Here is a 15,092-nt window from a genome sequence, read left to right on the forward strand (position 1 = left end):
TGTAAGTTGTGGTGTCCCCATGCTGCCTTTATCCTCCTCAGTGGTAGAGGTCGTGAGTTTGGGAGATGCTGTTGGAATAGCCTGGGTGAGTAACTATACTGCATTTTGTAGGTGATACATATTGCTGTCATGGTGTGCCAGTGGTGAAGGGATGGGATGATAATCAAGTGGGCTACCTTGTCCTGGATGGAGTTGAGCTTCTGTGTTGTCATAGCTGCATTTATCTAGGCAATATCTACTTCACAATGTTCCTGACTTGCATTTTGGAGGTGGTGGAGTTACTTACAATATAGGACACTGAAATTCTGGCCTGCACTTATCACTACAGTATTTATGTGCTGGTCAAGTTAGGTTAGGTTTCTGGTCAACACTAACTTCCAGGATGTTGATAATGGGGGAACTTGGCGATGACAATGTCATTGACTAACCAGGGTAGATGGTTGGACTTTCCCTTGTAGGAAGCGAACATTACCAGACAATTGTGTGATGTGAATCGTAGAAATTTAGAGCACAGGAAGAGATCATTGAACCCACTGTGTCCATGTTAGTTATAAAAAGAGCTGTTTGGGTAAATCCATCTTCCCAGCTCTTGATCCTTAAGCAGCGAGGTACTTTCTCAAACCTTTGCTCTGCATTCCCTTAAAGTGTGACTGTGTAGCATTGTGGAATTACCCCTTAAATCTTCTGAAAATGTTTCCAGATTTAAAAATGTAACATTGGCATTAATGTAAATGAGAGCTCCTCAGTTTATTGGATTTCTTCAAAAACTAATGCAGTTACAGAATATGATGAATATTGTCAATATTGTTATTTTACTAATCCATCCAAATGTAGATGCTGACACAAATTAGCAAGGCAGGAATTCATTTGCTCACTCCAGGAAAGCATTTCATACTTAGGAAACATAACCATCCTTCAATTTGCATCAGCCTTAAATTACATCCTGAGGTTCTGCTTCTGATGCACACTCCTTCTGCTTGGGGTGATAAGAATTTGGTCAAACAATTTTTCCATTCACTTGGTTCAAGTGTGGACTCCATGAATTATTGCCAACTTGATGATTCTCCTGGATCTTATCAAGGCCCTAATTTCTATATGTGCACATAGCAAGACTCAGGCATAACAGATAAAACCTAAGCTATCTGGAGAAAAGAGCAAAATACAGGAATAATTATGTTTACTAAAAATTGGTCCTTTGTTGAGGGCATGTTAAAATATAAGCGGCTCCCCTCTGCCTCCTTCACTCAGTGACTGACTATCTGAAGTTATGATGCTGGCTTTCACACAATGCGTATTTTCCGCTGCTTCAAGCACTAGAAAATCAGAACTGTGATGAGCCATAGATTGTGGCCAAGTTATTAGAGATGTTGACGGACAAGATTCCTTGAGTTGGCACTAAATATAATAATTGTAAATGTACTTAAGGGTTTCATACAGAAGAAATCTACCCCACCAATCTGTTGTCCATACATAGCTTGAAGGGTTGGTACATTTACCATAGGTTGGGATTACAATCTGTCACCCCATTTTGTGACCCACTGCAGTGGAAGTGTAGACAGATTCCATGGAGGGGAGGCTGGTTTTCGTGCTGGACCGAGCTGTGTCCACAGCTCGCTAATGCACAGGATCGCAAAAGGCTGCCGAGTGTTGTAGAATCAGCCAGCTCCATCATGGACACAACCCTCCCCACCATCGAGAAAATCTTCAAGAGGTGGTGCTTCAAGAAGGCGGCATCCATCACAAAGGACCCTCACCATCCAGGACATGCCCTCTTCTCATTGCTACCATCAGGGAAGAGGTACAGGAGCCTGAAGACCCACACTCAACGATTCAGAAACAGCTTTTTCCCCTCCACCACCAGATTTCTGAATGGTCCATGAACCGTTGAACACTACCTCATTGTTCCTTTGTTATTGCACTATTTATTTATTTTTGTAATTTTATGTCTTTGCACTGTACTGCTGCCACAAAACAACAAATTTCACGTCATCTAAGTCAGTGATAATAAATCTGATTCTGCTCCTGCAATTTCTTGAGGTCTTGGGCAGAGTGGTTGCCATACCGAACTGTGATGACAACTTTTGGGCCCTGTATCTAAAGAAAGATGTGCAGGCCCTGGATAAAGTGGATGTGGAGAGGATGTTTCCATTAGTAGGAGAGTCTAGGATCTGATGGCACAGCCTCGGAATAAAGGGATGTCCCTTTAAAACTGAGATGAGGAGGAATTTCTTCAGCCAGTTAGTGGTGAATCTGTGGAATTCATTGCCACAGAGGGCTGTGGAGGCCAAGTCATTGATGTATTTAAGGCAGAGATTGATGGGTTCTTGATTGGTAAGGGGGTTAAAGGTTACGGGGAGAAGGCAGGAGAATGGGTTTCAAAAAAATCAGCCATGATTAAATGGCAGAACTGGCTTGATGGGCCGGATAGCCTAATTCTGCTCCAATATCTTATGATCTTATGGACACTGCCTCTGTCGGGAACAAAGAATTAGGAAGAACAAAGCTCTTGAATCACTGGCATTGACTGCAGCAACTTAACCTTTTGATGGAATGCTTCTTTCACTGCTGACTTAATAAAGGTAATGACACACGTAAAAGAAAAAGCTGCCTGTACATCAAAATCATGCATCATCATGTGTTTGTGGCCTCCTTATAATATTTTGCAGGCCAGGATGAACAACCTGTCCTGAGCACAGATCTGTCGCTCTCCTTGAGACTACTAATAATTGTAAGAAAACCAAAAATAAAATAATTTTCATGTCTTTGCATGACAAATATAGAAAATATGCAAATGATAGAATCCCATTCACCTTATGGACTGCTTGCAGCTGGCTTTCGTGCACAATGGGATTGTTAAGACACAAGTTTACTGGGGCATGTTCACAGCCTTGGAAGTGACAGACACCATAATGAAAATATGGCATTTAGAAATGAGGGCAATTTTAACCCACTGGGGAACTCACTGACTGGGTGCATTGCTGACGTTTACATGCCATCTGGTTTTCCTCACCATTAGAATCAATGGAAAGTAATTGTGATAATTCAACAATCATGAGGAGTTGGAGACACAAAAGACTGCAGATGCTGGAATCTGGAGCAACGCACAATCTGCTGGAGGAACTCAGTGGGTTGAGCAGCATCTGTGGGGGGGGGTGGGGGGGGGGAAGAAATTGTTGACTGAGAGTCCTGGTGCAGGGTTTCAACCTGAAGCATTGACAATTCCTTTCCCTCCACAGATGTTGCTCAGCCCATTGAGCTCCTCCAGCAGATTGCTTATTGAATCATAAGGCGTTGCTGTCTAATGAGTTATGTCAAGGGAAGGGCCCCCTCCTCAATATTTAGAAGGCAGGCAGAGAGGTTGAGTTCTCGTTTGCTCTCCACTAATGGTGTGTTTCTTTCTCCTTGGCAGGACATGAAGTATCTTTGCATCCCTGCTTCTGATTCTTCAAACCAGAATCTGTAAGTATTGACTATCTCCAATGCCAAAGGTACAATGAATTAAAATCTCTACTGACGACCTATTTTTGTTCTTTAATTGAACAAATCATTGGCACAAGTGTTTATCTTGCTGTGATTTTGGGGAATATCTTGTCTCTCCTCCCCAGCAGCTTTAGTTTCTAGTTTCATTTCTGAAGAGAATGAATGGTATATTCGTATTAAAAGGCCTATAATTAGAGTTTCTGGTGTGTCAGGGGGTTTAGGAGTCATTTTCCCCAGAGAGGTGAGTCTATCTGGGGTTTTGGAAGGCTCCTGTTAGTGATCATCTCTGCCATCATTGTTACGTCTTAACGTTTCCTCCCTTGTTCCTGGAACGCTTTAGATGCACCACACCCCAACCTTTCCCACATGCTGTGCCTACAATATTGCTGAGATCAAACCTCTAAAAGCAAAAAAAAAGAACTGCAGATGCTGGAAACCTGAAATAAGAACAGAAAACACAGGAGCTACACAGCACACCAAACTTGGCTCCAACACAGTTTCACAAGATTTAAACACTCACACCAAGGGTGAGTGATTCAGAATCTCGTGATCTTAGTTTATCTCTGGGGAGAAGGTTATTAAGGCAAGGTTTCTATATCAGGTTACATCCACATTTGTACAGAGTAGATAAGAAGTTGGGGTAACCCAAGAATTAGCAGAAGCCAAATATAAATTTCTAACGTAAAAACAGAAAACTCGGGAAATACTCAACAGGTCAGGCAGTATCTGTGGAGAGAGTTAGCATTTCAGATCCAAGGTCCTCCATCAGAACTGGGAAGACAATTTAGTGTTTTGTCTTTCTGAGTTCTGATGAAGGGTCTTGGACCCAAAATGTAAAGGCTGTTTCTCTTTCCACAGATGCTGCTTGACCTGCTGAGTGTTTCCAGCATTTTTGTTCTTTGTTTCTGATTTCCAGCATGCACAGTTTTTTGATATTTATAGTTATTTGTAAGTTATGTCTCAATCACTTATAGCAATCCAGATACCAGACTGGACTGGCAGTGGAATTTTCCAGTCAACCCACTCTGTCCAGGAATGCCACTGTTGCTGTATACAGCTAATGTTGAACTGAAGTAAAGTCCACGATTGAAGGAACCCATTCATATGAACAGTAACCAGTTTTGCTTTCAATTATTAATTGCGATAAGGACCAATCCAGAAATTACGTCCTGTCCTGAATTGCTCCTGAGAAGTTGGTCATCAGTTGCCTTCTTGAACCATTGTAGTCCATGTGGGGAAGATACTTGCATTAGAAGAACTCTGGGGAAATCCAGTGTTGTAGAGAGCAATTCCATAAGATCATGACTGGTCTGCAATTGGCCTCAGCTTCACATTCCTGACTGTTCCCCATAGCTCTTGGCATTTGCACAGTCCAAAAATCCATTTATCTCATCCTCTGCGGAGAGAATTCCAATGACTCATGACTCTTGGAGAGAAGAATTTCCTTTAATCAATCCCCTTTTTCTGAAATCTAGCTTTAGATTCTCCCGTGCGGAGAAACAACCTCTTAGTATTTATCTTGTCAAGCCCCCCTGAGAATCTTCAGTGAGGTCACCTCATTCCTTCAATTTCCTTTGAATATAGGAGGTGATGGTGTTCATGCATTTTGTTTATTTTTTTGGATACCTTGGAAGCCAATGTCACCCCCTTAAATTTAATCCACGTTCAATCCCAGTTGCCAAGTTTTGAATAAATTTAGCTTTTGGCTTGTAATTTTCCTCATTGTAGGTTATGTGCTTGTAATTATTAGCTATTTTTTGAACCAAACATTTTCAGTAAAATCTTCAACTGAGTTGCACTATTTTTTGTTGCATTTTAGATGGCTAATCATTGTTTAATTATTATCTCATCTGTTCCAACGGTTTTCACAGTGAGTTGCTTTTGGCTTCAGTCTATGATGAGGCATTTAGCAAAAAAAATGATGAGGGATCGAGATAAATAGGAGCTATGTTCCTTAACAGAGAGGTCATAAACCAAGGGGCATAGGTTTAAAGTACATGGTAGAAGCATTAGAAGAATTTTATTTTCACCTGGAGGGTAGAACTCATTCCCTGAAAGGGTGGTGGAGGCAGCAACCCTTATTTCATTTAAGGAATACTTGGATGTGTACTTGAAGACCCATGGCTTGCAGGGGTACAGATCAAGTTCTGGAAAATGGGATTAGATTGGTTAGCTCTTTCTCGACTGGCAAAGATACGAAGGACCGAATAGCCTTTGGTGTTGCAGATTTCCTATGGTCCTCTGATTTCCATGATGGGGTCTCCCATAGAACTGTTGGAGAGCTGGGCCTGGAGGGGATAGAGGATGACATGAAAGGAAGTCTACATAGACACTGAGAATTCTAATGGAGCAGATAGAATGCTGCCCCACACGACCCAACCAGTGGGTCCAGTCCTCTATGCTACTTTGCTAATACTAAGAACATAGAACAATACAACACCAGAACAGGCCCTTCGGCCCACAGTGTCTGCACCAAACACGATGCTGAATTAATCTAAGTCTCTTCTGCCTGCACATGATCCACATCCCTCCATTCCCTGCATATTCATGTGTCTATCTAACAGCCTCCTAAGCGCCACTATTGTACCTGCTTCCACCACCACCCCTGGCAGCCTGTTCCAGGCACCTACCACTCTCTATGTAAAATAAGCTTGCCCCGCACATCTCCTTTGAACTTCCCCCCTCTCACTTAAATGCATGTCCTCTCATATTTGACATTTCTACCCTGGGAAAAATATTCTGACAGTCTACCCTATTTGTTTTGCTTTTCTTGCCTGGGTCAAAGTCTTTCAGCTAATCAAAAGATGCATACAGGCCATCCCCGGGTGACGAATGGGTTCCATTTTTACAGACGTCCTTAAGTCGATTCTGTCCATAGGTTGGAAAATATACAATATCACTCAATATGGTACCCACACCTCCACAGTGCTGTAAAGAATGGCATCAAAAGCACATAATTCTGATTTGAAAAAATAATTACTAAATGTGGAGAGAGAAGGGAAGCTAGTTCTGCCGTTCATAGGAATGAATGTATGTACATAAGTCGGACTTTTGAATTTAGTAATGTTATGGCAGCTCATTTGTATGTACAAGTGTCCATAAGTTGGGTGTTTGTTACCTAGGGATTCCCTGTAGTTTGTTCAATGAAACAGTTGTAGAGTACAGAGGTCAAACCAACTGCTGATATGCCTTGGGAATGGTAGCTGAAGCAGCAGTTTTAAGAAGTAGGAATTGTCAACACTTGAAAACCAAAGCTAGCCCAGTATAATGAATGTTATCCACAGCTGATCTGGACCATTCCCTCTGATGGGAATCCCCAACATATTCTCACTACGAAAAGGAGGATTTTCTTGCTTTTGCCCAGTGGAAATTATGAAATAATTTCTTTGGTGAAGAGTAGCAGCTTAGACTTCCCCGTGACTAGCCCCCACCCACCATGTATTGTTCTCGATTGATGGTACTTACATGCTACCAAAAGAAAATCATTATAATGTTCCTCTTCACCAGTCATGTGTGCTCTGTTCTTGAAAGTGTCAAGATGTTTAAGAAATAACTTTCCCTGTAGTTTAATTTAAATATAGAAAATGGATCCTGAAGTAATGAGTGGTTGGCTGAACCACAAAAAATTGAAGTGAGTTGGGTTAATATCCAGCCTTGTCTTCACTCAGTGTGTCAGTACTCTTCTGGTATATAGAATGAAGTCCTTTCCTACTATTGGAGGTACAGTCCATTGTTCAGATTCATCACTCTCATTGGTTGAGTTCAGTTGGATCTACAGTGTTAATATATAAATATTTTGTTTCCAGTACCTCACAGTATTATTTTTTTAATTTCTGAACCTCTCTCACAGATCCCTGGCACTGTTTCAAAGGAGAGAAAGGGAAGTACTTTCTCCAGTCCTAGCCACATCACTGAAACAGACTATCTGGTCATTCTTGTTTTGCTGTTTCTTGAAGCTTGTGCACAAACTCGCCATCTCCTTTGAATAGTGACTGCGCATCAAACTTATTGTAGTAACTGTGAGGTGCTTTGCACTGTCCTGATGTTATGTAGGGCTCTAGGTAAATGCAAGATTCTTTTTTAATTTCATTGAATTCTCCCTTAAGAACAATAGTTGGACATTTGGCTGATCTATGACTGAACTGTGACTTGACACATTGAATGAAAGCAAGGTTTTGTCTTATAACACTAAATACCTTTGGGATAACAAGAGTCTATCAATCTCATCTTTCAAATTAATAATTGACCCAGTCTCAGTTGCCATTTGGGGAAGACCGTTGAAATGTCTGTCATCCTTGTCTGTGGAAGTATTTTCTAACTTCAGTCCTGAAGAGCATGGTTGTAATTTTTTAGATCACGCCAATCAATGGAACTGGTTTCTTTTCAGTTCACCTTAATATCTCAAAATCTCCAACTGAATAATCTATTAGCATTTTAAATTCCAGGGTACATAATCACAATTTATGTAAACTTTGCCCATAATTTAACTCTAAGAGTTCAGGTATCATCCTGCATTAATCTGCTCTGTATTCCCTAACCAGTACTTTGTTATGGTGTGGACTCCAGAACTGATCCTTAAGGCTTTTGCTTTCTTCATACTTTGCTGGTTTTAAAGCAATATTGGATGTCTTTTTTTAGTTGGGAGCAATAAGCACTTTCTAGAAGTGACTACATTAGTCGTCTTCTCTTGATATTAAATTTTAAGCTATAACAGAGTTTTCACTTTCCACCCCTCCCTATGTAATGGATATTTTGTGCTGGCAATAATTGTAGTGACAGTTTTTAATAAGACAGGTCTTCTCATGAGGGGCTTATTTAGGCTGCATTCAACAAGCAAGCTTGAGCATAAGCTCATAAAAGACTGTCACTCTTGTTGAATATTACAATCAATCATCAGACCAAAAATAAAGTAAAATCTGGACTTAGCCCATTGAATAAAATTATAAAGAACTAATGCCTCTCTTTACAAGAAATGATTTTCTGGTCAGTGCAAGACTTTATTCACTTTTGCAATCGCTATGTCTAGAGGAAATACCGCAGGAAGGAAGACCTACACTACTTTTACGGAAGTGACCCTTTTCTGCAGACGTGTGGTTTTTTTTGTTGGATTTCACAATTGTCATAAGTGTGAACATCTATTTGGGACTGTGCAGGCATGTGCAATTTCACCAGCATAAAGTCTGCAATCAAGGATCCAAGGCTCAACAGTAAAACTAGAACCCTTGCAACTTAAAACAAAGAACACACTGCTTTTTGTGCACCAGTGGGCTCTTGCTGGTGAAGGGGTTTCTTGCTGAGGGCCACATTGCAACATGGCATACTGTTAACAATGTGATTTTTTTATATTGGTCCATAGGCCATTGAGTGCATGAGTGTATAATAAGTTGTACCTCATCCTGATGACTTCAGCTAAAGTTCCCGAACTGCTGACACCGCAGCTATGAAATGTTTGAAAATTGTGAGGTTAATATAGATATAGCTATATAAATATTTATTTGTTGGTCACATGTACATCGAAATACACAGTGAAATGCATCTTTTTGTGTTATTGAGAATGTGCTGGGGGGCAGCTCGCAAGTGTTGCCACTCTCCTGGCGCCAACACAGCATGCCCACAGCTCCTAACCTGCACATCTTTGGAATGTGGGAGGAAACCGGAGCACACACATAACAACATGATATGAGTGCATTAATGGCAGCATTTCATACTTAAAAGATGGTGATTTGTTACAACTGTTATTTTGGATATTCAAGTGATCAGTGAGTCACAGTGCAGAGATGAACTGCAAAAAAGAAAGATCTAGTTTCATATTACAACACCCTATATTTATTTAGTTTCTGTATAATAGTTTCAGCTCTTAAAAAGCAAATAATTCTTCATTCATTCTCATGGCATTCAGATTGATTCAGCAAATAGAGAGGATTCTGAGTGAAAGATAGAGAAATGTTGGATGCAGGTTTGAATTTGGACATGGCAGTGAAGCTTAGTTTGTTATGTAAGGCTGCACCTGCACAGGAAATGCTGCAAGACAACAGTTGGGACACAATATAGACCCATAAAGAGTTCCAGAGCCTAGTGGTTGCTTTGTCCTTATATAAAAAAAAATGAATCATTGTAACACTGCAACCCTGTTTAGTACCTGCTGAACATCGAGCTACTTTTCTTTAGCTGGACTGAACGAACAAATGGATCTAGTGCTCTCTCCTGTTTTTGTCAGCTGGTTTATTCATTACAGAAGTCACCACTTCCACAGGGTGGGGAGTGAGATTGAATTCTGCTCATCTGCTGGAGATTGTTCAGTTGAAGGGTGGTTGGCTTTAACTGTTCGTTGACGTTGATTAAAATACAGATCTCCAAGTGTGAATCCAGTACCACGTTAATAAGCTGTTTCTGAGCATTGGGAGGCCAATCTCAGAGTTTATGAGCTTTTGTTAGGGAATAGCTGCACATTCTTTCCACTGCTATTTGTTGTAGCCACATCTCTCAGGGATGAGAAAGTTGTCGTGTTGCTACAATAATCAGTAAAATCAGCTTGGCACAAGGGCTGGACTATTGGTCATTTTCTACTGAAGAGGCGGTTGATGTTGGGGGAGAGGTTGGATGAGGGAGGAAGGGGTGTGAAGGGAGCAGGGGGAAATTATGGTGGATGTGGGTTAGGGTTGGAGGAAGTGGGGTGAGATGAGGATGAAGAGAGTGCGGAAAGGAGTTGTGGTGGGAGGAGGTGGAGGGAAGGGGATGATACATTGGGGTTCAAGGGGAGAATCAGTGAGTGGGGGGGGGTATGTTGTGAAGGGGATTGTGTGGGAAGGTGGTGAGGGACAAGGTATGGGAGAGAAGGGTAAGAGGGCCAGTGGGTGGAGCGAGGGTAGAGAGGAGTGGGTGCTGTGCGGGAGAGAGAGTGGATCCACTGCTGTACAGATGATGAAGTTTACACGTGCACATTGAATTGAATTTCAGAAACAGAATTTAACTGCACCCAAGTTCAATGGATATCACAGGGAATGTATTTCTATACCAAGCACTCACTTGGAGAGGGTGATTAAACCTTTGCTGTGAAAATTTCCAAGACACACTCTAAAAGCAGGTCTCTCCTTTTGGTCTGGGAGATTCAAATTCAAATCTGTTTTGACCGAAATTCCTGACTGTGTATGGTTACAACAGAGAAGGTTGATAGAAGAATGAAACACAGGAACAAGAGTAGGCTATTCAGCCGCTTGAACATGTTCTGCCAATCAGTATTATAGCTAATCTGGATCTTAACTCTGTTTATCTCGGATATGAAATGTTTGTCTTTTACACAGGTGCTACCTGATCTGTTGAGTTTTTCCAGCATTTTCTGCTTTGCTTTCAGATATCCAGCACCTGGAGTTTGTTGTTCCATTTTTTTTATTGTCCTTAATTTTATCCACCTAGCTTAGCTTGTTATCCCTTCCTCCTTGGAGATGAACATGGACAGAATCATGAACTAAAAACAGAATGCTGGAAGAATTCAGCAGGTCAATCAGCATCTGTAGAGGCAAAAAGTGTGTCAATGTTTAGGGTTGCTGCCCTGCATCAGGACTGAGAGGGTAAAGGAAAGGTGGCCAGTATAGTAGTACGTGGGGAGTCGGGATAGAGGCTGATAGGTGATAGGTGGAACCTGATGAGGAAGGGATGACGGGCAGATGCAACCAGGTAGGGGGAGGGGATGGGAAAGGGAGAAGAAAACTAATTGGACAGGTGAGTGTGCGTGGGAAGAGAACGGCAGGGGAGGGGGATGATGGTGGGTGGGGGAGTGGTGGGGCTTCACTTTGGACTCCAAATCTGGGAGGATTAGGTGGGAGTGTGAAGGTAGTGGGTATAAAGGGATTAAAAGACAAATTTGATGCATGGTTGGAGAAATTGATACAGTGTTTACAAGATTTAATTTTCAAAGAGTATAGGAAGCATCTTGGGGAACAGGGTATTTATTAACAATATTGCATTAGCCAGTGAATCCAAGTTGGGGTGTGACATAAAATACAGCAAACAGCAAACAAAATCAATTTACTCAGTAAACAGAGTCGAAAGAGCAGAGGAAACAGACACAAGCAAATTCCCAATCTAAGTAAGTTAATCTTTTGAGAGAAACGCAGTGAGTGCAGGATAGAAATTAAATGTATAACATTAATCTCAGTCAATTGTAATGTTGTGGTCATCATGTTTGATTCACAGAGGAAGTACTTAATCATCTCCGTTAGAGCAGTGTCACTGTGTGCAGCCTTTGGTGATTATCTGTCCTGTGCTGACTGGTGAATGGAAGTGTTGCATCACAGAGCAATAAGACAGATGCTTGTCCTGTCATTCCTGGCTGTGCTTCAGACAGAGATAGGATTCTGCCTAATAAATAGTGTGTAAATTAGTTGGTGCTTCCATTCTTTTGATATCTGGAGTCGTTTAGGTGCAGTTTATGAAATAGCTTGACAATTAAAGCTTCAAAACATGTTATGCTATTTGGAAGTCATATTATTTAATAAACTCCTGATCCAACTTCTCTTTTGGCACTCGCTTGTTTTCTTCACTGAAAGGCAACCATATTTTCGTGAATTAGAATCATGGAACGATGAAGGCTTATGCATAGAGGGAGGCCATTTGGCCTACTCTGGCTCTGCTGGCCTTATAGTACTCTATCCACTTCCCTGCCTGTTCCCAACAGCTCTGTAACATTTTCCCTTTTGAACACTTTCATTTGCTATTACTATTGTTGAATCCACCCTTTCAGGCAGTGTATTCGAACACACTGTGCAAAATTGTTTCCTCTGCTTCTTTTGCCAATAATTTGTGTCTTCTGGTTATTGAACTTGCTGCTGTTGGGATACAATTTACTTTTATTTATCAAAACCATTGATCATTTTGTCTGTTTCTTGGCCTTTTCTGCTCTAAGAAGAATTACTTCTTCAATCTGTCCACATCACTGAAGTGCCTCATCTGTGATAACATTCTGGTAAAAATCTTCTCCTACCCCCTCTAAGATTCTGAAAACTTTCCTAAAGGGCAATGTCCCAATTTGGAGGTCGTATTCCAGGTAACATGTGTTTTACAAAGGTTTAAAATAACTTCCTTGCTTTTGTATTTTATGGTCTCTTGATAAAGCCAAAAATACCATATGTGTTTTTTAATGGCCTTCTGAACATAGGGTCATAAGCACAGAGATGGACAGCATAGAAACAGGCCCTTTGGCCCACTAGGTCCATGTTGACCATTTTGCCTATTTACACAAATCCCAGCTGCTTGCAATAGGACCGTATCCATGTCTTACTATTTTCACGTAGTCATGTCCAGATTACATCTGAGGCCTCTTCTTTTCCTCATTCCTGTTAAAAATTGTACCTCTAGGTACCTTGCGTTCTTTAATTCGAATGAAGTAATCCACAATGGTACCTATCAGTTACTATTTATAATGCTTTTACTAGTTTCAGGAGACCATGCAAAATCTGAATGTCCAGATGAAGGGTCTTTACCTGAAACGTTGACTGTCCATTTCCTTCCACGGATGCTGCTTGACCCTCTGAGTTCCTCATGCAGCTTATTTTTTGCTCTGGATTCCAGCATCTGCCGTCTCTTGTGTCTCCATCCAAAGATCTGCCACTATTTTCCTAAAGGGCTCTGGGATGGCACCATAGTTTAAACATTAATAGCTTAAATGTTGGAGTTAGTCCAAGGGAAGTATTTGGAGCCAAATGCATTTCCATGACCAGTACGAGTATATATCAAACACACTCCTGTCTCTTTTATCTCTCTCATTTTATGGAATGTGTGAAAAATGAAAGGTATTTTCCCCCCTCTGTACCCTATGTTACATACCTCCAGGATTATATCAGTTTGCAAATACCTTGAATGAATATTTTATCATTGGAAAGTACCCTGGCTTATCCAGAGCTGTTTGTTTGGATGAAAGCCATAGCAACTAATTGAAAGACACAAAATAACTTGCTATACTAACAAGCTAATTATAAAGCGGTTAAGTGGCCATGTCTCAGTAGAACACTTGGTCAATTACTTAGCAATTGAAAGTCGAAGTGTTAGCTTTCCCCTTGTTGGTTGTTTGTCCAGAATTGTTCAGATTTGTAGATCCAAATGAGTACAACAGACCTTGTGCAGTCTGCTTGGGAGATACGTGACTTGGTGACATTAAGATAAACTTCTCTATTTCACACTCTGATCTTCAGAGATGATACTTTTAATTTATTTGGCTGTGGGCCACAGAAATGGAACATGAATCCTATCAGACTGTAATCTGTTGGAATTGGATTATTAACACTGAATATTGCATGGATTTTCACAAGGATAAAGGCTATTTAGCTCAACGGGTCTATGATGGTGTTTATACTCTGTATACACTCAAAAATAAGCACATTCCTACACTCCATCCAGATTCCCTGCTAGATTATCCTTTCGTGGAATTTCCTTCTAGACCATTGTTTGGAACACCAAGTTTTTACACTGGAGCTCTGCCTCCACTTTATGGAAATCTTCATCAAATAGATAAATTAAATGAGAAGATTGTAGAAATGACATTCAAGAAAACATTCTGTCCGAACTATTAAGTACAATACAGGCTGGATGTGAGGTGTAAATCCATCAAAATCCAAGTTATTATTTTAAATCTGAGATAAATTGATCAAAGTTTCAAATTCAGTTTGTTCTATCAATTCAAAGACATTGACCAATGGGATACTTGTAGTTGATGAAGGGCACCTAAGTTAGTTCATCAATTCAAAAAGACTTTAATGTCTCCTAGTTCCCACAAGATCACAAGACAAGGGAGCAGAAGTAGGCCATTCAGCCCATTGAGTCTGCTCCAAAGAAAAGAAAGGGAAAAAGAAAAAGAAAAATGAGAAATGGGGGAAAAAAGCCTGCTCCATGAGCATAAAAAACCCACTATTCCTTTCTAGCCCCAATTTCCAGCCTTATCCCCATATCCCTTGATACCTTGACTAATTAGATACCTATCTATCTCCTCCTTAAATGCCCCCAATGATCGGGCCTCCACTGCTGTATGTGGCAAAGAATTCCATAATTTCACTACCCTCTGGCTAAAGAAATTTCCCCTCATCTCTGTTTTAAACCTGTACCCTCTAATTCTAAGATTGTGCCCTCTGGTCCTGGACTCACCCACCAAGGGAAACAGCTTGGCCACATCTACTTTGTCCAGTCCTTTCAACATTCTAAATGTTTCTATGAGATGCCCTCTCATTCTTCTGTACTCCAGTGAGTACAGTCCAAGAGCTGACAAATGCTCATCATATGTAAGCCATTTCATTCCGGGAATCATCCTCGTAAATCTGCTCTGAACCCTCTCCAACATCAGCACATCCTTCCTAAGATATGGGGCCCAAAACTGCGCACAGTATTCCAAATGAGGCCTCACTAGTGCCCCATAGAGCCTCATCAACACCTCCTTACTTTTATACACTATACCTCTCGAAATGAATGCCAAAATAGCATTCGCTTTCCTTACTGCCGATCCGACTTGATGGTTAACCTTTAGGGTATCCTGCACGAGTACCCCAAGTCCCTTTGTACTTCTGTACTTCAAATTTTCTCCCCTTCTAGATAATAATCTGCCCCTTTATTTCTGTTTCCAAAGTGTA

General features: G+C 40.9%; 1 protein-coding gene across 1 annotated transcript in view; it reads left to right on the top strand.

The window, feature by feature from the left end:
* dusp22a (dual specificity phosphatase 22a) overlaps positions 1–15,092 on the top strand; it is a 119,492-nt gene that overhangs the window by 54,967 nt on the left and 49,433 nt on the right. The window contains exon 5 of the mRNA XM_052028491.1: positions 3,410–3,459. Coding sequence (XP_051884451.1) covers positions 3,410–3,459 — 50 coding nt within the window. The remainder of the gene's footprint in view (positions 1–3,409; positions 3,460–15,092) is intronic.

This window comes from Pristis pectinata, chromosome 13 (genome assembly GCF_009764475.1).
Source record: "Pristis pectinata isolate sPriPec2 chromosome 13, sPriPec2.1.pri, whole genome shotgun sequence".
In the NCBI taxonomy this organism is placed as follows: domain Eukaryota; kingdom Metazoa; phylum Chordata; class Chondrichthyes; order Rhinopristiformes; family Pristidae; genus Pristis; species Pristis pectinata.